The sequence below is a fragment of the Taeniopygia guttata genome, chromosome Z (genome assembly GCF_048771995.1).
Source record: "Taeniopygia guttata chromosome Z, bTaeGut7.mat, whole genome shotgun sequence".
NCBI lineage: Eukaryota > Metazoa > Chordata > Aves > Passeriformes > Estrildidae > Taeniopygia > Taeniopygia guttata.
The window spans coordinates 69,616,748-69,639,661 of NC_133063.1; the positions used below are offsets into that span (position 1 = coordinate 69,616,748).

Here is a 22,914-nt window from a genome sequence, read left to right on the forward strand (position 1 = left end):
TTCAGGTCTGGGAAAAAGAAATTAAAATGTGGCTGGACCAGTAGCAAGGATTGGAAAGTGCTGCAATCCCAGCTAATCTCAAAGCAGGATTATAAAGTCAGTTTTAACTAGTTAGTCATAATAATATTGGACAAGAATCAGCACTTCACACTCAGCTGAGAAAATGCTCTGTGCAGACATGATTTGGTCAAGAAAAATGTTGCCTGTTTGAGTAACTGTGAATATTTGTAAATTAAATGTTGCAGAAGTGCTTTTAGTTGTGGCATTTTGCATACTGCTCCTTCAAGTCCCCCCTGTATAGTACTGCTTATGCTGGCCTAGGAGTGCAGCTTTTTATTTTCTTTGATTGTATTTTACTTGGGTTTTGTTTTAGAACATTTTAAATACTCTGGTTTATTTTTCATCTGTCCTCTTAAGAACTAGTATTCTTGTTTGTAGTAACAATACAGTGTGTTAGTGTTTCCTCTGAAACAGGAATAGTTACTTCAATTTACTGGTCATGTTATGCCTTAGCGCTGGTGAAACTTTGGTACTGAGTAAACGCTGCCTTCCCTCATGGATTATCTGGCAGTTGGAAGGCATAAATATATGTGGATTGTATGTACATATGTATTTTAAGAGAATGAAGATGTTTTGGTGCATTGATTATTCTAGGGCTGGTGTTTTGGGTCCTCTCATGCCTTCTGGAAAGCATCTTAGGAATTTGTTTAAGAAAATTCTTTGACTATCACTTGATTCAATATCTCTGTTCTAGATAATTTGTTATTGGTGAGAGAAATAGCATCTTTTCTTAGCCTCTTGAAACTGATAAGAAATCCAAATGGTCTAAAGCATGTGTAATGTCTTCTAGTGGCTCTGTGCAGGTTTATACAATAGATACCACCACTGGCGCCATGCAGTTTTCTCATAAATTGGAACTGACACCCAAACAATATCCTGGTGAGCTAATTTTATTGCTAGAATTTTCCAGCAGCTTTTAGGGTATACTGTATTTTTTATCCTTGGCTAGTTAACCTCTGTTTAATTGTTTGCATAATCACTGATGTGAATAGTATTTATTCCTGTTTGTTAGTAGTAATTAACTTCTGTTTCTTTGCACTTTTAGCTGCTTGCTTTAATTAACTTTTGAATGTGTTTTGTATGTGAGGGTTTGGGAGGCTGGTTTGTGGTTTTGTGGGGTTTTAAAACTAATTCTTAGTCTTGAAATTACTTTTCAATCACCTCAGGAAGTGAGAGGTTATTGCCAAAATTGATAATGAGTATAATAGAGCTGTGAACTTGAAGCAACTGACATATAGGGTACAGAAGAAATACAGAGTAATGCAGCATCTTTCCTGCGCTGCAGTGTATTTTTTAATGTAGTATTCTGTGCTTGAGAGTAAGGAACATATAAAGTGGGTAAATTGCATCCTCAACTGAAAATACGTATATGTATTAGTTTTCAGTTAAAAAACAAATCCATAAATAAGTTTTACAGTTGTGTTAAGTGCCTCTATCACCTGAAAAATTATTTTACTAGAATTGTGGTTCTGTGGTTGTCTTACAGCAGTGTACTTCTGGCATGTTTTCCTATGGCAGTGTACTTCTGGCATGTATTCTTAGTTTCTTATGAAACCAAGCATGCATTGAAAAGAAAGTATTTTTTGTTTGCTGCTTATTCATTTTGAGATGGTCAATTTGATAAGTGCATCAGTTAATTGAAAAATCAAATATTGACTTCCATATATTTTTGTTTATACTTCTATGGTGAAACCAGTTGAAGGACTTTCACTTACTTTGTTGTCTACTTTTTATCAGATATTTGGAATAAAACAGGACCTGTTAAACTAATCAGATGGTCACCTGATAGCTGTGTTGTGATGGTGACCTGGGAATGTGGAGGTTTGTCCTTATGGAGTGTTTTTGGTGCTCAGCTTATCTGTACTTTAGGAGGTGATTTTGCGTGAGTATTTTTAATGACATTGTAAATAGTTTATTAGAAGTCTTGTTTTTTCTAATTGAAAGCATCCAAATAGAAATTAATTCACTGACTTAGCTTTTTTAAAATCTCTTTTTCCTTTGTAATTATTGATATATCTTGGCAAATATTTAGGAGGGGATCATTAAAATATAAAGAAAAATGTATTATTTTTGTTTTGTAATGGTCTTTTTTTCTGTAACAGAAAATTACCCTAGAAGCAAGTTTGAGCAAGCAAATATTAAAATTCCCTCAGTGCCTCTATTTCAGATAGTTTATGCTAGACATCTGACAGTTGCATTGACTTTTTTGTAGTGTAATGGATCAAACAGGCTGTACCATTTGAGATGAGGTTCAATATAGAACCATATGAAAATACGAAGATAGGAATTTAATTTATTATTCTGATTACGTCATTTGCAAACTCAAATTTGTTCTGTTCTGTTTTTAAGGTATCAATCTGATGGTGCCAAAAAGGACCCTCTAAAAATCTGTTCCATGGTAAATATGAATGTAAAAATACTGTAATAGGATGACTCTTAATGTTTAAAATTGTTTTTAATTGTATAATGTTTATTATTCTTTTAATCTGTATAACAGATTTTCAGAAAATCAAACTTTCTTTTGCCTATTTACTTTTCATAGTAAGATGCATTCACTACTATGTTTTATTGAAGGAATAAAGGATTGCTGATGAATTTTTTTCATTACGTATGCCTTTCTTGACATGCCTTTTCTTGCCTTTACTTTTAATAATAAGAATGAACACTTTGGGTTTTTTCTTAATTTTGCTTTTTTATCTGGTGCTATATTTCAAAGTGCAGTGAGACACAGATCAATATTAATTATAAACTCCCTTGTTTCTTTAAAATTACTAGCTGGCCTTTGACAGTTAAAGCAACTTTACTCAGATTATGAATTCCAGAAAAACTTAACTGCACTTTTTTAATACAAACTAGTTAACGTTAAATCCAACCCTGCTAATCTGTAAAATCAATAAATAAATAGAATAAGCTAGAGTAAATTTTAAATTGGAACAAATTTCAAACACATTCTACAAGGCCTCATACAAACCATGGTGAATTTCATGCAGTATTTCTAAAACTTCCAGATTTCTAAAATTTGGTTTATTCATCATGACATAGTTGCTATGAAGATTGACAGCTCTAAACATGCATCCCAAGTGGAGGTACATATATGCAATGACAGTACCTTTTAAATGTACCTTTAAAAAAAATGAAAAATTGAAATTCTGATATCATTGAATTTGATGAACAACAGGCAGTGTAATTTTTGAAATCCAGATTGTTTCATACCTGGCTCTGTGGAATTTTTAAATAATAAACTGCAAACTAAACAGTCTTCATTACTTATGTGGGTGTCTTTTTTTTTTACGTAAGACAGGAAATAATTCAAACTAGATTCTTACTGTACCTTGTGAATTTTACTGTTTGATTCCTGTTATGATATGGTTTAGAACAACAAAATGTGTGAATTTTTTCCAGGCTCAGTTACAATAAATCTCTATAGTTCTTGTTTTATGAGAATATATAGTATTACAGTTATATATATCTATCTAGTGTTAAGCTGGGAATTTTATTATTGTTATTCTTTTGCCTTCAGACCTGGGGATCAGAAGGGTATCATCTTTGGGTTATTGATGGGAATTCTTCTTCAAACATGAAATCTGAAAGAAATGCAAATAATGAAGCTCAGCTGTTTGGTATTCTGCAGTTTCAGTTCATCAAGAGTGCACTCACTGTTAATCCTTGTATGGTAAGTTTTTTTGTTGATAAATATATCCTTGTTTTAGATCATAGTTCCAGTTTTAGGTGACCTCTGAGTTGTTATTGTTATTTTAAGTCTGTTCTGCAGCCATTAGAGTTGTCTTTCTTTTTTGTCATAGAGCCTTTAAAATGGTACTGTAAAAATATTGCTATGCAATATTTCATATTATTAGAGTCTCTTAATATATTGATCATGTGTTTTCCTTTGTCTTCTGTATGTGGAATTCAAAGTTGCTTTTTTTCTTTTGATTTGTTTTGGTTTGGTTTTAATATAGAGTAACCAGGAGCAAGTCCTGCTTCAAGGAGAAGATCGCTTATATTTGAACTGTGGAGATGCAGCACAGCCTCAGAGTCCCAGAAATACTTCGGCGCACTCTGAACATAGCCACAGCAGGGAAAGGGGCCCATTTTCAGGTGGCAGTCTAGATTCTCAGGGTTTAAGCACTTTACTAGGACACCGGCATTGGCATGTTGTACAGGTAATTGATCCTTGTTTCCCATATGTGCTTTGTGCTTGAAAGAGTTTGTAGGAGTAGAATATGCAGCCGATCTCACTGTCTGCCAGACCTTTTTACTCTGGTATGAGGTCATTGCCTTTTTATTGTCTCTGGGAGTTTGCCATGGTACAACTTTTTCTCTTTGACAAAAGGTAAAGCAACATTGTTCCTGTCAGCCTTGTGGCTATGTATTTCGGGAACGAGTAGTTAATTACTTTCTTGTGCTTTGAAAAAGAGAATAAATGCAACATACAAGAAATAATTTAGGTGTTTGTTTTGTTATTTATGCAAAATGCTTTAAAACATATTCAGATGATGAATATAGCCTTTAGACTCCAGCTATATTTTCAAGCATAAAAAATGGCATCTATTTAAGCATGTAACTAAAACTTCACAATATCAGGCTTTCAAAGAAGAAATTGTTTCCAGGGTAGTAATGGACTTCTATTTTCCCTGTACCATAAATAAAAAGATAAATACCTGTTAATCTGTAATTCTAATGTGTATTCTTTGATGCTTGAATTGGTCCCACTTTTTAAATAAAGGTTTTTGAAAGGTCCCCAGCATTTTGTTCTTCACATAGCACATGGATCTGTAGTATTAAAAAGTATTTGATTCTAAGCATGTCAGGCAGGTTGTAGATACTGTTGAATTTCCACTTCAGTTGGCCCTGTAGCTCTTCTGTCTTCTGAAACTGGTGTAGGAGAGATCTTTGTTCTGTCGTAAAAGTAAAGCTGAAACAATTAGAATTACTGTGCAAAGCAACATATCCATGAAAAAGGACAGTGGCTGCCTTATGTTGTATCAGAGAATGGAGTTCTAAGCTGGGTTGGTATCATCCCATGTGATGTGAAGAATACAGAATTGAGATTTGATCTGATGTATTCCAGTAAAGTTCTCTCATAAGAAGGCTTTTGGATATGCTGGTGTGTATTTGACAGGATTAGAAATTTCATCCCTATACTGAAAGTCCTGCCTGAAGACTGTATTTATCAAAACCTTTATGTTTCTTTGAAAGATTCTCTTGGAGAGGGAAGTAGCTGGGAGGAGAGATGAGGAAATTGTAATTATTAATCTGTAATATAGTTGGTATGTGTTGTTAATGCATTTTGATATATTGTGTATTCAAAACAGGGTAACATTTAGGCATCATTAACTTTTGGTGGTTAGGCAGTAATTGTTTAAAAACAAATTTCCAACATTAAATACCATTATGATAGTGTTTTGAAAAAAAAACCACTGACGTTGTCCAAATTCCTACAGGATGTTACAATTAACTAGTACTTTAATGGTAGTTGGTATAGTCATGTGGTTTTGGTTTTCTCTTTTTTTAGATCCATAGTACATATCTAGAGAGCAACTGGCCTATAAGGGTGAGTTATTTCAAGAATATGTCCATGCTTATTTAAAAATATTGGAGGGTTATAATTGTCATTATGATCGGCTGAAAATGAAATAATTATTTTACATTACAGAAAGAAAACTGTGTTAGTAAGGTATGAAACATGAAGATAATTTACATGTTTTGAGTCTCATGTTATATTGCCTTGTGGTGCCATATTTGGATAGGATATATAGTTTAAACAAGTTCCCTTCTGAGGCTCTGATAGCTTTTATTTCTTTTTTACAGTTTTCAGCTATTGACAAGCTTGGACAGAATGTAGCTGTTGTTGGCAAGTTTGGTTTTGCACATTATTCTTTACTCACCAAAAAATGGAAGCTGTTTGGAAACATTACCCAGGTGAGAAGTTATGGAATATTATTGTGGTGCACATAGAAGATTTTGTTTGTTGGGATACAAGACTTGGAGAAAATTAAAGAGTATCGTTTTCAAGTAAACAGCCTGTAGGCACACTTGGGATTAGGGATGCTGGTTATACATGTGTTTCTCATAAAATGTCTGAAACACAGATCTTGTGGTTTTGACACACTAAGTTGTGTCTGAATATTAGCAGAGTATTCCAATTTTGAGTGCATATAGTCAGACACTTAATTCCACTTATCATGTGATGTAGCTTTGGATGTAAAGCTTGTCAATTCTGGCTAGAATTTACACTTGAGAGAGTCCGAGGATACCAGTAGAATAAACTACTGTGTTTTCCACTACTGTGGAACTGTATTTTGTAGGATGAGATTTGTCCTTCACATACTACTCTTTAGTATTTTGGTTATTGTAAACATTAAAAACTTCATGTACATAGTCTTGCCACTATGCATAAAGCTTATAGAGATCATGCACAGCCTTAAGAAATTACTCATATAATGTAAATGTCTGGGTGTGTAAGTATATAAAAATACATACCTATATGTCATCTGTTTGCATTTTTATTTTCAGGAGCAAACTATGATGGTAACAGGTGGCTTAGCATGGTGGAATGACTTCATTGTTCTTGCATGTTATAATTTAAATGATCACCAGGAAGAGGTGAGATATTTTTCTTCAAAGTAAACATAGAGTGATTAGAATATCTGATCTGCATGACAGTAGTAATACAAGCATGAAATTTATTGTGGTCTTGTAAGCATGTTTATGCATGATGGACTTTGGTGGCTTTTGGTTATATTTAGAGTTTATATATTAATATATAAGTAATACTTTGCAGATTTTTTTTGTTATTAAAAACTATTTTCTGCTGATTACAGTGAATCTACTCATTGTTCTGAAAATTTTGTGACATTTTTGCATGTTAGCACAAAGTGTGTTCAGAGACACCTGTTTACAGTGTTTTGGGGACAATTTTGCAAGCTTTTAAACTATATGGGCAGAGGAGATTTACTTATTCTTTGCTTTTTAAAACTGTTGAATAAAAGTCCTTCCTTATGATTGTTGTTCAGTATTTCAGATTTGGCTGTACTGTGCTTTAACTGCTTCTGCTGTAATGATAAAATGCAATGGATAAAATACTTGATGAAACAAAAACTTGGTAATGTGTCTTGGCAGAAATTCTTGACAGCCATTCCACAATAAATAAAACAACCATAAGTGGAATTACTGTTAGCTTGTTGATAAACAGAACCTTTATTCAAACTACTCCTTTTCCTTGCAGCTGAGAATCTACCTGCGCACGTCTAACCTTGACAACGCGTTTGCTCACATCACCAAAGTGCAAGCAAATACGTTACTACTGAGTGTCTTCCGGGACATTGTGATATTGTTCAGAGCAGATTGTTCCATTTGCCTTTACAGTATTGAGAGAAGGTCTGAGGGGTGAGTCACTATTTAAATGCTTTTGCAGTAAGGTACCTGTAAATCTGCTGTCAGTCTGAGTAAATGCCTACATTAATACAAAGGTATTTGGTAACTGGTGGAGTCTGAGTTCTAAAATACAGAGTAGTGTTATCTCAGTGCACAAGTTCATGAGTGTTTTCACTTGCATGCATGCTGATAGGCATGTGCAAGTTAGAGGTAGGTAGTGGCTGATGTATGCACATTTCCAGCTGTTTGAACAACCATGTTCCTTAATCATAGGAATTTGAAAACTGAATATGAATAGGAGAGAAAGGGACTAGAAGGCATCCACATATTTGAATATTTTAAAATAAAAACATATTTTTAACGTTAGAAGCAATAATTAGTGATGGGAAGATGGCAGCAAGCGTGCAAAGATGAAGAGAGAAAGGGTTTGATACTAGTGTGGTGTTGAGGAATTGTTTTATTGCAAAAGAAGTAGTAACATAAAATATGCCAAGTGCTTTCAGACAGTTAAGATTAGTGAATCTAAGGAGGAAATAAAGATTCAATGTAGGTTTTTAAGTGCCTATGTAGGTGATTTTTCTTACAGTTATGGTATCTTCTTTTTAGCAAGAAGGGGCCTTTCTGTGGTAGAAAAAAGCAAGTTGTTGATGAACTTCAGAGAAAAATATTTTCCGTGCTTTAAAAAAAAGCTCCCAACAGAATCCAAATCTGGAAACTGTCTTATTGAAGGGTCAATTGAGTCATATTCTGAAGTATTTGATATTGTCTTCTACCCACGCACAGCTGTATTTCCCAAAGTATCAAGATCAGTAACCCCGTTTAGGTTTGTTTGGTAACTTTATTTATATAGAGTAGATATGTGGGCATTTCTACTGATTCATGATTAAAGGAATGTCATTTGTTCCATTCAGTAAATTGTTTGCTAAGGGTAAGTTGTTTATTTTAATTAGGTTTGCTTCAAGGTAGTTATTTTAATAATGTTGTAAAATTTCTAAATGTAATCATTTTCCTTTCAGTCTTAATCCTACTGCCAGTATCCAAATTCTTCAAGAAGTGTCCATGTCTCGGTACATTCCTCATCCTTTTCTTGTAGTGTCTGTTACGTTGACATCAGTGAGAACAGAGACTGGCATCACCTTGAAGATGCCACAGCAGGTAACAGATCTCAGAATTTGGTAGAATTGGTGCTGAATTTGTTAGCTTACTTCTTAAAGGTTACCGGGCAGATAAATCAGTCATGAAGCAATGGCTCTTCTATGTGGTAAAATCCAGAACATGTTTTTTTCTGATGTTCTTTATATAGACATTATATGTGGGAATTGGGGCTGAGGGGGTGGATGGAGAAGTAAAAATTTAGATTTTATTTCATACCTTCTCTTGTTAACTTGCTAAGTTTGGGACCAAGTCTTGGTGAACAAATTAAATTTAACTCTGTTAAGGGGCGTGTTGCTCTATCGTGTATTAAAAGTCAAAGACCAGAGCAATCCATGGCATTAGGAATACCTTTCTTGCAACAATATGTCCATTACTCAAAGAATAAATAGAAAAATGAAAAGATGGCACATGGCTGTATAAGGCACTCTTTGTCAATTCTGCAACAGCCAAACAATGACTTAAGATGTGAAGGTCCCTGTCTTAACTTCAAAATTTTGTCAGGGAACTGAAAGCACATGCAGCTAGAACTTGTATTTTTGTTGTAAACAAAAATGGAGTAGGCTTGACTGAGCAGAATACTTTTCTTTCTTGACACACCTTACTAAAACAATTTTTCTCTCACTGCAGCTAAATAAAAGTCCAAGATGCTGTACAAGTGTGACTCAGCTCTCGGGTTATGTACTAGTGTTAGTCTTTCAGTCAGCTACTGGCAGTCATACTGTGATGATACTGATAAAAATATGGAACTTTATTTTTCTTAGAATATTGGTGGATTGCCAATTTTAAGAACACATAGTTGGAAAAAATCCATATTAAACACATGGAATGAGTGTGGTGAATAAGAGACCTTCCAGTATTGACTCCTTTGCATAAGAATTGGTTCTTGATTTTTCTGAGTCCTTCTACATTGAATTCAGCTGTTAGTCATCTCTATGTGGCACATTGAATTTACATTTTTTTTTCTGGGTTTTTAATGTGGTTATGAGTAAAATTATAATTCAAAAAGCTTAAATAATTTGCGTAATATTCTTTCTATTCTTAGGCTTGTGAAGCTGAAAGTATAATGCTTAACTTAGCAGGACAACTTATTATGTTGCAAAGGGATCGATCTGGACCCCAGATACGAGATAAAGACAATAATCCTAATCAAAGAAAGCATGTGAGTAAATATATGGGGAGTATTGCATATGGCTTCAGAGATCTCAGTGATGGAAGAAGCTGTGCAAGAGAATGGTCGAGACATAAAATAAAATAAGAGACATAAAATAAGCAAGACAGTATCTATGCTTACAGATGGAATTGTTGGCTGGAAGTATATTACCATTTGCTTATGTTTGCTAGTTAATACTGAAATGAAATAGACAAGCATTATGAGTAAAGATAGTGCCCAAAATTTCATATGCACCAATAACAGAAAATCTCTAGTCTGTCCAGAACTGTTTTGTATGTTTATGGAACATTAGCATTTTTTTGCAGGGTGCATTTACATTTACATTTAAAATTTACAATGTTTACATGTTGGCGATAACAACAATAGAAATCAGTTACTGAACTTTCAATTCTCCTGAGCTGATGAAAACTAATTCTATGTGAAACAAGCACATTGGGAATGTGAAATTTGGAAAATTCAGATAAAGATTTGTCAGTTCTAGGTTGGACTTGGGGGCTAACTGAAGAAGCAGAGAGCAGGTTTTTATTTTTCACTTTTATTCTTATCTCTTTGCTTCCTGATGAAGTATGAAGGAGGTTAAAAAAAGAAAGAAATGTCTTGAGTTAATAAAAGTATTAAGTGGTCTTTTTTCATATGCTAGGATGCAGATAAGAGGGAAGCAGATTTGTTTCTTCTTTGTTAGAAGAATAACATGGTTGAAGACAGTAGTTCTTAGTTGAAAAATAGAATTATTGTGAATAGGTAAAAATAAAAGAAATAATGGTTAATGATTTTTAAAATTTTTTTTATTTTTCATTTTAAATAGCTGCCTTTTTGTGCTCCAGTTGTCCTAGCCCAGTCTGTTGAAAATGTATGGACTACTTGCAGAATTAACAAACAGAAACGCCACTTACTGGAGGCTCTGTGGCTCAGCTGTGGTGGGGCAGGTATGAAAGTCTGGCTTCCCCTGTTTCCCAGAGATCATCGAAAACCGCATTCCTTTCTGTCAAGACGGATCATGCTGCCTTTCCACATCAACATATACCCATTGGCTGTTTTGTTTGAAGATGCCTTGGTTCTTGGTGCTGTTAATGACACTGTGCTCTATGACTGTTTATACACTCAAACCAGTGCTAGAGAACACTTAGAGGTTCTCTTTCCTTTCTCCATTGTTGAGAGAACCTCTCAGATCTACCTCCATCACATTTTACGCCAGCTCTTGGTTAGGAACCTCGGTGAACAAGCCTTGCTTTTGGCCCACTCCTGTGCCACATTACCATACTTTCCTCATGTACTAGAACTGATGCTTCATGAAGTGCTGGAAGAAGAAGCTACCTCGCGGGAACCCATTCCCGACCCTCTCCTACCCACTGTGGCGAAGTTCATTACAGAATTCCCCCTCTTCCTGCAGACAGTTGTTCATTGTGCTAGGAAGACAGAATATGCCCTGTGGAATTACCTTTTTGCTGCTGTTGGAAACCCGAAGGACTTATTTGAAGAGTGCTTAATGGCCCAGGACTTGGACACAGCTGCCTCTTACCTTATTATCCTACAGGTAATGGCACCAGATATATTGCAAGAGTACTGATACTTACTAATATTGCAGTATTTTAAAAATAATGTCATATCACAGTTGTGCGTGTTCAACAGGTTTTTAACAGTTTCCTGTTGGTATTACATGTCCAGTTATGAAGGGTGGTAAGATAATGCAGTGTAAGTATTAGTTTGCTGTTTTAAATAGGAAAATTATAGTGTAAAATTTACTGTTTATAGTCTTCAGTATACTCAAATGTGAAGCAGTGTGGCTTGACTTAGTAGAATTTCTGATGCTTTGTAGTAAAAGTAAAGCACTTAATTATGCTTTGTTGCTTGCAGAATATGGAAGTTCCAGCAGTTAGCAGACAACATGCTACTCTCCTATTTAATACTGCCTTAGAGCAGGGAAAGTGGGATCTCTGTCGTCATATGATTAGATTTCTTAAAGCCATTGGCTCTGGAGAAACAGAAACACCCCCAGCTACACCAACAACTCAGGTTTGTGATGAGAAAAGAAAAGTAAATACTGTGCATCAAGCCTTGTATGATTAATCTTCATGTTATATATCATGTTTGGTTCTTTCAGTGTACGTTTTGATTTTCTTGGTTTTAGGAACCTAGTTCAAGTGGTGGTTTTGAATTCTTCAGGCATCGCAGCATTAGTTTATCCCAATCAGCAGAGAATCTCCATAGCAAATTTAATCTGACAAAAACACTGAGTATGCCCTCTGGCCCATCTGTAAAAAGGTAATGTCCTCTCCTTCCCCACTTTATTAGGTTGAGGACTAACTGTCTTACCAATTTAAGTTATAGAAATAAATTATATGAGATTTGTCATGATCTCCTTCTACATCTTCTGCATTTATAATTTCACATCTTTTGTACTGTTTGTGTCTCATAACATTTTTGGGAAAATATATTCTCACACATGTAAATTTATGTATGTGTGTTTGTATGTATGTACAGGCATGCTTACATAGATACTGCTGACCAAATACTCTGAAACCACTGGATGTGGTGCGCATTACATGTGTAGTAATTTAAGTAGCTAGTGAGACGATGTGCCTCATATTAAAAGGACCTGTTTTGCTGAAAATACATTTTGAACAGTGCACAGTTCACAGCATCACAGTGTACTGCTCTGCTCACATCTTGATCTGGCACCGTGTTTCTAAGCTACAAATAGAATCTTTTATGTCTTGGGATGAACTCCTCTAAAGCTGCTGTATACTGACTTGATATTGGTAGGTATTACAGTTCAGAAGTAGTGTTGAACTGAAATTCATTATTATCTTTGCTTTGGCATTTTTCCCCATCCTGATTTCTAAAACCATCCTTGTATAAATTCTGAATTAGTAATTTTTAATAGAAAATACTGTCCTAAATGTTTTGATAGGAAGGGTTCTAGGCCAATACTTGACTATTTCTCTAAACCTTGCAATGTCATCTGCCTTTTATCTGTCTTACTTTACTTTTTTCTGTATTGGTACTAGTTTAATGCTCTATAAAAACTGCTGCTGTTGTAACTTAAATCCTTTATTACACCTACCCGTTGAGGCAGTGGGATCTATTAGAGAATATAAACAGCAAGGGATGATGGAAACTGCTTCTGCTGTTTACATAGAAAGCACCCCTTTTACTACTCTGGTGACTTGATGTTCTGCAGTTGTGGCCTTTGTGACTCACCTTTATCAGCATTCACTTGGCTGTTCTATGTGTAGGTGGAGTAAAGACAGTGACTGTGCTGAGAACATGTACATTGACATGATGCTCTGGCGGCATGCTCGACGTCTGCTGGAGGAAATCAAGCTGAAAGACCTTGGCTGCTTTGCTGCACAGCTGGGCTTTGAGCTGATCGGCTGGTTGTGCAAGGAGCGAGCCAGAGCTGCCCGTGTGGAGGATTTTGTGTGTGCTTTGAAAAAGCTACACAAGGATTTCCTCTGGCCATTTCCAGTTATACCGGCTTCATCCATTAATTCACCTTTCAAGAATGGAAAGTATAAGACAGGTACAGTAACATCGGAGTTTGACAGATTTCCCTCAGCTTTCCCTCCTGCAATGCTACATCTGTGAATCTGCCTCTGTCTGAGGCTTGCCACCTGCACAGCTTTCTCACAGAGAGTGTATTTTTTTAAGAGATTTTGTTTAGCATAGACAGTATCTCTTGTGTGATTACCATGTCTGTTGAGATGTCCTGTTTTCCTGGGTGTACTGAATTGGTAATCAGTGTAGATGCTGAACTCAACATGGAAATTGCTTCAATGTAAATTTTGCAGAAAATTACTAAAACAAATTTTTTTGTAGTCTCTAGATGAGCTTTTGATTAACTGTTCTAAAATTAAATAGTAATGTTCCTAATATTTGGCATTTACTTTGTTAGATGGTGAGAACTTTGAAGACTTCTGTAAACCTCCTTTATGTTACTGATCTCCCAGTTACCTCCTTACAGCAAAGTTAACATTTGTTACCTTATCTCCCTATGGCAAGGTTGACATTGCTGTCAAGTCTTCCTCTTCTTACTACCAGCATCATTATTTACTTCTGTTGATGCTAACACTTTAGTACATCATACTTCTTTCATGCCAGTGCTCACATAAAAGCTGGTCAGTAATTCCTGAAATGCCTCAACTTGCTGCATTCCCTTGAATTTCCTTGGTCCCCTGAATATTGACTTAGATGCAAGTTTTAGCTTCCTTGAAATGCCTGGAGAGAACTCTCTAAATTTCCTTCTGGATACTTACATGATTTTTCTATGGTGTGTTTTGATTTTTTTTTTAGCTGTGGGGGAGCAAATACTAAAATCTCAGTCTGCTGACACCTTTGTAAACATGGAAATGGACACAGGGATTTCAACCACACCTCGCAGTCGCAGCTGGCTTGGTACTATCAGCTCCTCTCAGAGAGAGATGGACACTGTTTCATCCCATGGACCACACATGCAAGATGCATTCCTTTCTCCTTTGCTAAGTAAAGGTTAGTCACTCTTCCTTCTGTCTGCTCATTGGAAATATGTTAAATGTGTGCTCATATTTTGATATTTGTGTGTTACTGCTGTATTATAACTTCTCAACCACTGATAAAAATTCAGGAAAAACGAAAGGCTTTACTGAGAAGTGAACTGACTTTTTTACAACAGAAAGGTAATGTCCATGCTGTACATCTTTTAAGTACATGAAGCTGAATATGAAATAGATGTTTGCTGAAGTTTCTACCTATGATGATAACTCAAAGTCCAGTATTTTTTCAGTCTGGATAGGAAGAGTGTCCTATGTTGTGGCTTTTTGTTTCTTTGTCTCTTGCATAGCCTTCTTCTCAGCCTCTTGCAGGGGTTGGAACAGCTCTAATCGCATGAACTTTGTGCTTTTGGGTTTCTTAAGAGTGATATTAGATACGTTATTGAGGAAGTTGAGGAAATTAGAGATCCATATAATTGTATTTTTCCTATGGCTTTATGTAAATTGCTTTTTTAAAGCTGCAGTGTATGAGTTTACTAAAATAGAAATTGTACTTTGTATGTATTTCTTCTGAACACAGAATGAGATGAAAAAAGTTTGTCAGACCATTCTAGTCTTTCTAAAATTTTGTGGACTTCCTCTTGTCCTTGAGCATAGAGCAACATTCCCAACAGTGTCTGAATCATGTGATTTCCACTCCATTAGGGCAAAGGTCTAAGTACCTAATGTGAACCACGATTTCTTAATTTTTACAACTGTAGAGCCTTCTGTGAGATTCAGAGCATTTGGAGGTCCTCTCTGTCTGCTTGGGCACAGTCTCATTTTATTTTCACTCCTGTTTCTCTTGGTTTTTAAATCTGGAGACTGCAAGAATATAGGTATCTCTTTCCATTGCACTGATTTTACTGCTGTCTGCCACTACTGCTCTTTCTATAAACAAGTATTATGTGGGGTTTTTTTTCTGAGCTGGATGAAGACCTTTTAGTTCAGTGGACTTTGGTACGCATTTTGAAGCAGTTTATTTCTAAAGAAACAAAATTAATAGCCTTTAAAACATTGCAAGCTGAATTCTAATAAAAATTTCAAAAATTACTAATCCAGCACTGGTATTCATGGGCAAGAAGATAACCAAATAACTTTCTGACTTCCTGAATATTTTCCTAGAGAAGATGTGTCTGCTTTAATATGGAAATCGTTCTCAAGAGTACATGTCTTTGTGACTCACCATTGTAATGGTTTTTGCTTTGTTGTTACTGTTCCTTTGAAGATTGTGTTACTGCATGTGCTCTTCATTTTTTATTGGAAATACTTCCTTTGGTAATTTGTGCTGTTAGTATTTACATTACAATGCGTTTGAAATCTTCATGGTTTTGTGTGAAGAAAATAATCTGATATTGAAACTTCATTCTAACAAAATTTAAGGTTAAGTAAGCAGAATTTTAGACATACTGTAACCCTTCCTAGACTTAATTCTAAGACTGTAGTATGAAAGATACTGTATTATAGGTGCTTTTATTGCCAACACGTATCTAGGATCCCTTACTGATAATAATTCTCCTGAATTATTTTTACTGGATAGAAAAACTATTGCATTCATGCAACTTTAGTTCTACCATCCAGTGTGAGAAGAATGCTGAAGCCAGATGGACAATATGCCGGAAGTAACTGTGATGCACCGTAAAGCATTACTGTTTGTCAATTTTTATAGGAAGTATTTCAGTAATTCTGAGTCTTACTAAAGTAAGTAGTTTCTTTTTTCCCTTATGTTTCTGAGTGTTTTTGATAGGTGATGAATGCAGCATTGGTTCAGCAACGGACCTGACTGAAACAAGTTCTATGGTGGATGGAGACTGGACCATAGTGGATGAAAACTTCTCCAGTCTAAGTTTAACTCAGTCAGAGCTTGAGCAGCTCTCTCTAGAGCTGGCCAGTAAAGGGCCACACAAGTCACAGGTGCAGCTGCGGTAAGTAATGACACCTTTGAGACTGAGAATTGCTGGCAATGCAGTATTTGGAGAAAGAAACAATCTACACAATCACGCTGCAGTTATTGTCTTGGGAGTAGAAAAATAAACAGCCTTTCTTTCCATGTAGGTACTTGCTACATATCTTCATGGAAGCAGGATGTCTGGATTGGTGTGTTGTCATAGGCCTTATTCTCAGAGAATCTTCAGTTATCAACCAGGTTTTCAGTATCATGCAGTCCTCTGATATTGATGGAGAAATCTGTCAGAATATCAAGACTGGCCTAGATGCTGTTGACAAGTGGGCCTCTACGGATTGGTAAGTGTTACTGTCCACCGTCATATTAATTTGAGCTGTAGTTTGTTACCTAAAAAGTAACTTTGAGTTATTACTGTAGCCTTAGATGAAACCTCACTTCAGAAAGTTGTAATCAAACTGGGAAAAACCCCAAAACATGAACTAAACTGAAACAAACCCAGAGCAACCAGCTTTCCAACTTCTATTGTTTGATCAGGGTTGCCCTTTTATTTATAAACATTTCTGCTTTTCAGGCACATGACAGAAGTACTGATTTTAATTCATTAATGGTGTTCCGTCTCATTCTCTTCCTAGCCCTGGGTACAAGCCATTTCTAAGTATCATCAAACCACAGATCCAGAAACTAAATGAAATAGTAGAAGAGCAAGTACAACCAGAAGCGTTTCAGCCAGTGAATCCTTCTAAGGCTCCTGAACAAGCAAACCCAAGAGCTGAGGAAAGCAGGACTTCATGTAGCCATGGCACTAATCCTCTGAGTGATGCTGGCAGCAGCAATGCAAGCAGACATGAAGAGGACAAGGCTAAGACAGAGGATGAGGATTCATTCCAAGAAGGCAGTTACGACTGTGTTGTGTCTTAAATGGAAGGAACTACCTCCATTTGTTCAGGTGTGAAAGGAAGCTAACCAGCTCTTAGATCTGCTTCTGTGTTTTGAATTTGACTCTTTTTTTGTTTGTTTTGGTTTTTTAATATTTCAATCTTTGAAATTTTTAGTGGGGATAACTAAACATCAGTTTCATATAACAATTTCAAAAGGAGGCATGATTCTTTTTTGATGCAGTGGCCAGACTGCAGCTTTACATTTTGATACTTTAAATATGTGGGAGAATGAACACACATGGAGACAAATTCAGCCAATGTTCATCAGTACCTTTACATCACCAACACGTTCTGAAGAAGCTACTTATATCTCGAGTTTAAAAGGTGAAGAGGGGATTAAATATAAAAACTGTTTCCTTTGCAGCTTGCCTGCCTAATAAATGTCTGATCAATGCAGTTCGGATTGGTTTGATACTGATATTTTGTATTAAAGAACTGTAAAATATATTGTATGTTTTTGTGAATAATCTTGTACAAATACTCAAGACTGTACCATATTTGGAGGTACCTGTGTGTATTTGCATGTTTCTGGATGACTAGTAAAGTTAAAGCAGAGTTGCACTTCTTTCTGGATGAGGCATACTTTACTGACCTAACACTGAACAAGGTGGCTTACCTGCTTTTTACTGCCACTTAACAGATCTTGTAGTTGGGTTAGGGGACTGCTGAAGGTTATTTATTTCTTTGTAAATTCTTTTCTGATAAATGGATTTTTAAAATGTAAATAATCATCATATACTCTTGCTATGGAAAACTAGCTTAACAGCTCATACTTAAACATTTTTCAAACATTTTATAATATGCATACTTCTAAGACATATTTAACTTTCGTACAATGTTATGAAAACCTGGCTGCAGAAGTCTGTTGCTTTGAGGTACTTATTTTTTCTAGCTGCTGTCCCTATGTAATAACTACCTGTAACAGTATTAATTTAGATATTAGCTTGTTTGTACTGTGCAATCTGAACAAAAATGCAACATTACTCATTTTATACATGATAAACTAGTTTATTTTTTATAACATCACTTGATTACTGACATGGACCAAACTAGTCATCGTAGGGTAGTTACAGCATCTGTTGCATTTCTAGTGTAGTTACTAAATGCACATCCATTTAAACTCTGAAATTAACACTATTCACAATTAAGTTTTAAATAAATTGTAGTTTCATCATCTTTATTTTCTTTGTAGATAAGATCAAGTGCTTTAAAATGTACATATATTAAACTGCTTTAGAATGGCTTTCCTAAGCCAATACAACCAGTACAAGTGCAATAATTGCGAGTATTACGTGGAAAGCTGGAGCTATTAATGAATGCAACTTGAACTTCATTTTAAGAGTTGAAACTTGAGGCTGAAGTTAGAGGAAAGAAACTCAGTCTGAGTCCCAGCATTAAGCTTATTCTGCATCGTAGCTACTGGTTACAGATAATGTCTATCATACCTACAAGTCTGTTGTGACCTGACGTCAAAATTCATTATTGTTTTAAGGGGATAATACTTAAAGCTTTTTTATTATAAAGAAACCTGCTTAATCTATGTTAAATAAAAACTGTACTTCAAGTTAATATTTTTCTGTGGTTCTGTGGTAATGATAAGCCAAGCCCATTCTGGTCAGCATTCTGCTGTTTAGGTTTTGGATTTGTGCAAGTAAAACATACATTGACTGATATATTAACATTCTTAATATTCATATCATACAACTGTGCTACTGTTGTTTAGCAGGTAAAGCTTTTTAGTTGTGAAATTTTAAAAGTTTGTACTTCTTTAGTAGTAATTAATCTCTATGCAAATCTTACGTGCTAATTTTGTATTTTGATTTCACTGCTGTTATACACCTGTAATTAAAAGACAAATGTATTCAACTTTACTTGAAGTTACTCCTATGAAAAATAACTATTTCTGACTTCAAGACATTCAGGTAGGCCATCTTAGAGAGACAAAGCTCTCAGAGAAACCACCTGATATAATTGTTTTTTTATACTCCTGTGGCTTGTTTTTTACAGGAAGGAATCAAACCTTTACCTTATTAGTGCATCTTCGAAGTTACATCCACCTGCTGCTGTGAAAGAGATGTAGTGGGTTTAGGTGGCAAGGGTCTGGTAGCAAGGGGGGGGCTAAATCAGACAGAGCCAGTTCCAGCAGACACAGCCTGGTGCCTTCTCTCCATAATGTATTTAACAAGGAGTAAAAAATGCTGTAGAGGGTGAGGAAGAGTCTTGCAGGCAGCCAGGCCTGTAAAGGAGGATAAGGAGGTGGTATTCAAGGCACTGGAACAGAGATTCCCTGCAGCCTGTGGCTCTGTGCAAGTAAACACACACATTAAATGATACACCAAGAGTCTTGCTCATTAGCCTCTTAACTGCCGTGGTGCTGCTTGGCAGCTCAGTCCTTTTAGATGATGGGGAAGCAGCCTCTACACCTGCAACACACTGTGGAGCCTGCTGGAGCAGATACCCACAGTGGCAGTCTTGGAGCACCCACAAGCAGCTGGATGGATGAGCCCTGAAGGAAGTTGCAGCCCAAAGAGCCCACACAAGAGCAGGATTCTGGCAGGAACTGTGGACCACAGGGATCCATGCTGGAACAATCTCTTCGTGAAGGTCCACTCCAGCAAGAGAAGGATCCACTTTGAAGCAGTTTATGAGAGACTATCCCATGGAGTGGACCGCATGCTGGAGCAGGGCAGTAGTGAGGAGAGGAAGGAAGCAGAGAGTAAATGTTACAGACTGACCGCGACTTGACTCTTAACTGACCATCCCCAGTTCTTCTACACCACTGCGAGAGAGAATGTAGAAGAGTGAATCTGGGAAGGAAGCGGAGGTTGGGGGGAAGTATTTGGTTATCATATTTTAATTTTAATTGGTAATAAAATTATTTTTCCAAGGCCAGTTTGTTTAATCTGTTGTGGGGACCAGTGAGTAATGAGTAATGAGTCCCTGTCTCAACCCATGAATTTTCTGATCCCATTTTCTCCTCCTGGTCTGCTGAGAGGAGAGTGTCAGCAGTTTGGTAGGTACCTACTTGCTACCTAGGGTTAACCCTCTGCAAAAGATCTAATCATCTACAGATGTGCACTATTTAACTAAAAATAGGAAAAACGGGCCACTTAACCAGTTGAGGATAAACATTTTTATGGACTTCCAACATGCTGACACTCTTTTCATTTTATGTATCCAGCTCACATAAAACTGGCTGATGTAAGATTTCCTCCTTCACAACAATTTGCACATCATCACATTTTCTTGATCTGTTTCTCACCTGTGCAAAACTGTCTCAGAAAAACAGGAATAATACTCTATATTTCTTGCTATGAGATCCTTTCATGCTGGGTATACTTACAAAACTGCTTCAATCAAGTTGCATTTCTGAAAGTAATTTTTCACTATCACTTTTGTCAATCCAGGTAAGCTAATTTTTCCTCAGCATGTTTTATGTCAAAGAAACCAGTTCAAATGGTTTTAAAGCCACAGTGTCTCTAAGCTATAGGTTTGAGACCCACTGTTAAGTAAGCAGAAATACCTGAATTTATAATCTAGCCAGAACCTCCTTGTACACAAAGGAGGCCCTTTTCACAATAAACTGAAGGGAGAAGTTGCCTGTGTCTGAAGGGTAACTTGCTGAGGGTGATAAGCTGGCTGGCTGGCTTCAACTGGAGGATGGATTTCCCACAAGTAAGACGGAACATAAAGGCAACAGCTGCAACCTACTGTATCAGCTTCCTATCCTAGAGCTGAACACTGTCAAAGTACTCTAGTAGGCAGTGACAGGAATGGCAGCACAGGGTGAGTGGTGTAAGTCATCCCAGTGTCTCAGCAGACAAAAGAGAGACAAACTGGTTGAGTGTTCTATTTATCACATAGCCCCTGAAATGGAAAACTCTTTGGGCTTACTTATTCAGAAAGCACTGAGAGAAGACTTCTAAAAGTCCACAGTTGGAGCCTACAGCTACTACATAGAAGACACAGGGCACCTAACTAGTCTTTCCTTTTTTCAAGTTATTGTTTCCTATCCAAAAAACTCCAAACCCCACAAAATAATCCAACAAATACAAAAGAATAAAACAAAAAAACCCACCAAACAATACAAAACAAAAACTTTGAAACAAAACAAACCAAGACCACTCAAACAGAACAAACCACCAGCTTCTCCCTTGAAAAAACATCTCCAAATAAACTCTTCATGAGCAGCTTTCTAAGATGGTTACTTAAATTCACCTGTATACTTACTGGCTTTGAAGCTTCTATTTTTTTCATTCTCAGAATAGATTGAAAGAACTATTCCTTTTTAGATGAATTATGGCTAGTTTTTAAGACTGACTCATCTTTCTGCAACTGAATTTTTTAAAAAAATGTTTGCTAAGGAGCACTGATGCTTGACATCCTGCTTGAAATACAGATCTCCCTAAACTGGCTTGTACTTCCTGCTCAAGACTCTGCTTTAATGCTTAGCATGTTCTCAAGCTGCACCCACAGCTTTGATAGAACCATGAAGAGCTGCAGCCCAACAGAACCTCTTCCACAGTGAACAGAAGAGCCTGGCTAATTTCCAGGATCAGTTTATCCTCCAAGACTGAAAGGGATTTACATGAAGGTTGAGAATTAATGTTCTGTCTTCAAAATGGAAGCCACAGTTACATAAATTGACACAAACCACAAAACCGAGGCTTACTGATCTTGCCTGTCTTCCTACCATTCTCTACCAAGACCACATACTAAGTTCTAAAACGGGTCATCCTGCAGGTCCCTTCCAATTATCAAAAGTCAGGTTATGTTCAGCCCTCAAGGGAGAAAAGTATGGAACAGCTTTGCCATGCAGGCAAACTGTTCTTCAGCTATGTCCCACCTGCTACAACTACCTCTGTATAGACTTGCTAGATCTCTATTTGATTAGTGTTTCTCCAGGAGAACTGCAATCCAACACAGACTGACAGACATTTAAGACAGGTCTTACTAGCACAGAACAGCCCCACTCAGCTCAATAGTCTCTCAGTTTGTGTCTGATAGCTGAAATTTTCCTGTTCATTGCACCTATCCCAACACTTCTTTCTTCAAATGCATGTTTCTGCTTGACAATCTTGAAGGTACAGGGACACACGTAAGGATGCACTAGATTGTGTAACAACAACATGTAGGGACTTCCTTTACTTAAATTGATAAAGTGCTTAGTACTCAGCTTCAGAAATATGTATTTTAATAGAAAACATAGTAGATTCTCAAATCCATAAAAATGAGGGAAAAAGAGAAGAAAGCAATTTAGAAAATGCTGTGGATGTAAATTGTTTCCAATGAGCATAAGGCAATTCTAACCATTTACTGCCTCTACTAAGAATAAATAATGTTTCTACTCTACGTCCTTGTATCCTTAAAGTTACGAGCTGCTTGCATTTCATACATTTCAAAGAGTAAATCACACAATGCTTTTTTAGAAGTAGTAACCCACAGTAACAGAAGACTTATCTGCTTATACTTGAATAGGGAAGCAGATGGACACAAACAGTGAATTTTTCCATGCTGTTTTTTTTGTCACAGGTTAACAATAAAACTGGTCTCAACAATCAGTTTTGCAAAGAATACTTAGCTTGGCTACCAGTGACTCCTCTGTATCACATCTTTTTCAAAAACCACCTTCCTCTCCAGGAAACCAGCCAGAATTCCCATTTTAACTTTTCTCAGCTCAGATGATTTTTGCATTCTTTGGCCAAGCTTATCTTCCACACAGCTCTAAACACTACCTGTCTAACCCAGCACCTCTTAGCAGTGTTTCCATCCCAAGGTCAAGTAAAACATTACTGCAAT

The 22,914-nt window shown here is 36.3% G+C and overlaps 1 protein-coding gene across 6 annotated transcripts in view; it reads left to right on the forward strand.

The window, feature by feature from the left end:
• RIC1 (RIC1 homolog, RAB6A GEF complex partner 1) overlaps nucleotides 1-20,007 on the forward strand; it is a 49,084-nt gene extending 29,077 nt beyond the window's left edge. For 3 of the 6 annotated variants that reach the window (XM_041711417.2, XM_030258846.4, XM_030258845.4), the window contains exons 8-26: nucleotides 851-939; nucleotides 1,798-1,942; nucleotides 2,410-2,458; nucleotides 3,581-3,733; nucleotides 4,020-4,223; nucleotides 5,576-5,614; nucleotides 5,872-5,982; nucleotides 6,577-6,666; nucleotides 7,289-7,449; nucleotides 8,454-8,592; nucleotides 9,635-9,751; nucleotides 10,569-11,297; nucleotides 11,618-11,776; nucleotides 11,892-12,025; nucleotides 13,000-13,286; nucleotides 14,057-14,251; nucleotides 16,007-16,196; nucleotides 16,327-16,515; nucleotides 16,810-20,007. In XM_041711417.2, the coding sequence (XP_041567351.2) occupies nucleotides 851-939; nucleotides 1,798-1,942; nucleotides 2,410-2,458; nucleotides 3,581-3,733; nucleotides 4,020-4,223; nucleotides 5,576-5,614; nucleotides 5,872-5,982; nucleotides 6,577-6,666; nucleotides 7,289-7,449; nucleotides 8,454-8,592; nucleotides 9,635-9,751; nucleotides 10,569-11,297; nucleotides 11,618-11,776; nucleotides 11,892-12,025; nucleotides 13,000-13,286; nucleotides 14,057-14,251; nucleotides 16,007-16,196; nucleotides 16,327-16,515; nucleotides 16,810-17,095 (3,466 nt within the window). In that variant the 3' untranslated portion in view covers nucleotides 17,096-20,007. Of the gene's footprint in view, nucleotides 1-850; nucleotides 940-1,797; nucleotides 1,943-2,409; nucleotides 2,459-3,580; nucleotides 3,734-4,019; nucleotides 4,224-5,575; nucleotides 5,615-5,871; nucleotides 5,983-6,576; nucleotides 6,667-7,288; nucleotides 7,450-8,453; nucleotides 8,593-9,634; nucleotides 9,752-10,568; nucleotides 11,298-11,617; nucleotides 11,777-11,891; nucleotides 12,026-12,999; nucleotides 13,287-14,056; nucleotides 14,252-15,980; nucleotides 16,197-16,326; nucleotides 16,516-16,809 lie in introns of those variants that run through there. The other 3 variants (XM_002195147.6, XM_072922524.1, XM_030258847.4) reach the window with 3 other exon arrangements.
• The last annotated feature ends 2,907 nt before the right edge of the window (nucleotides 20,008-22,914 follow it).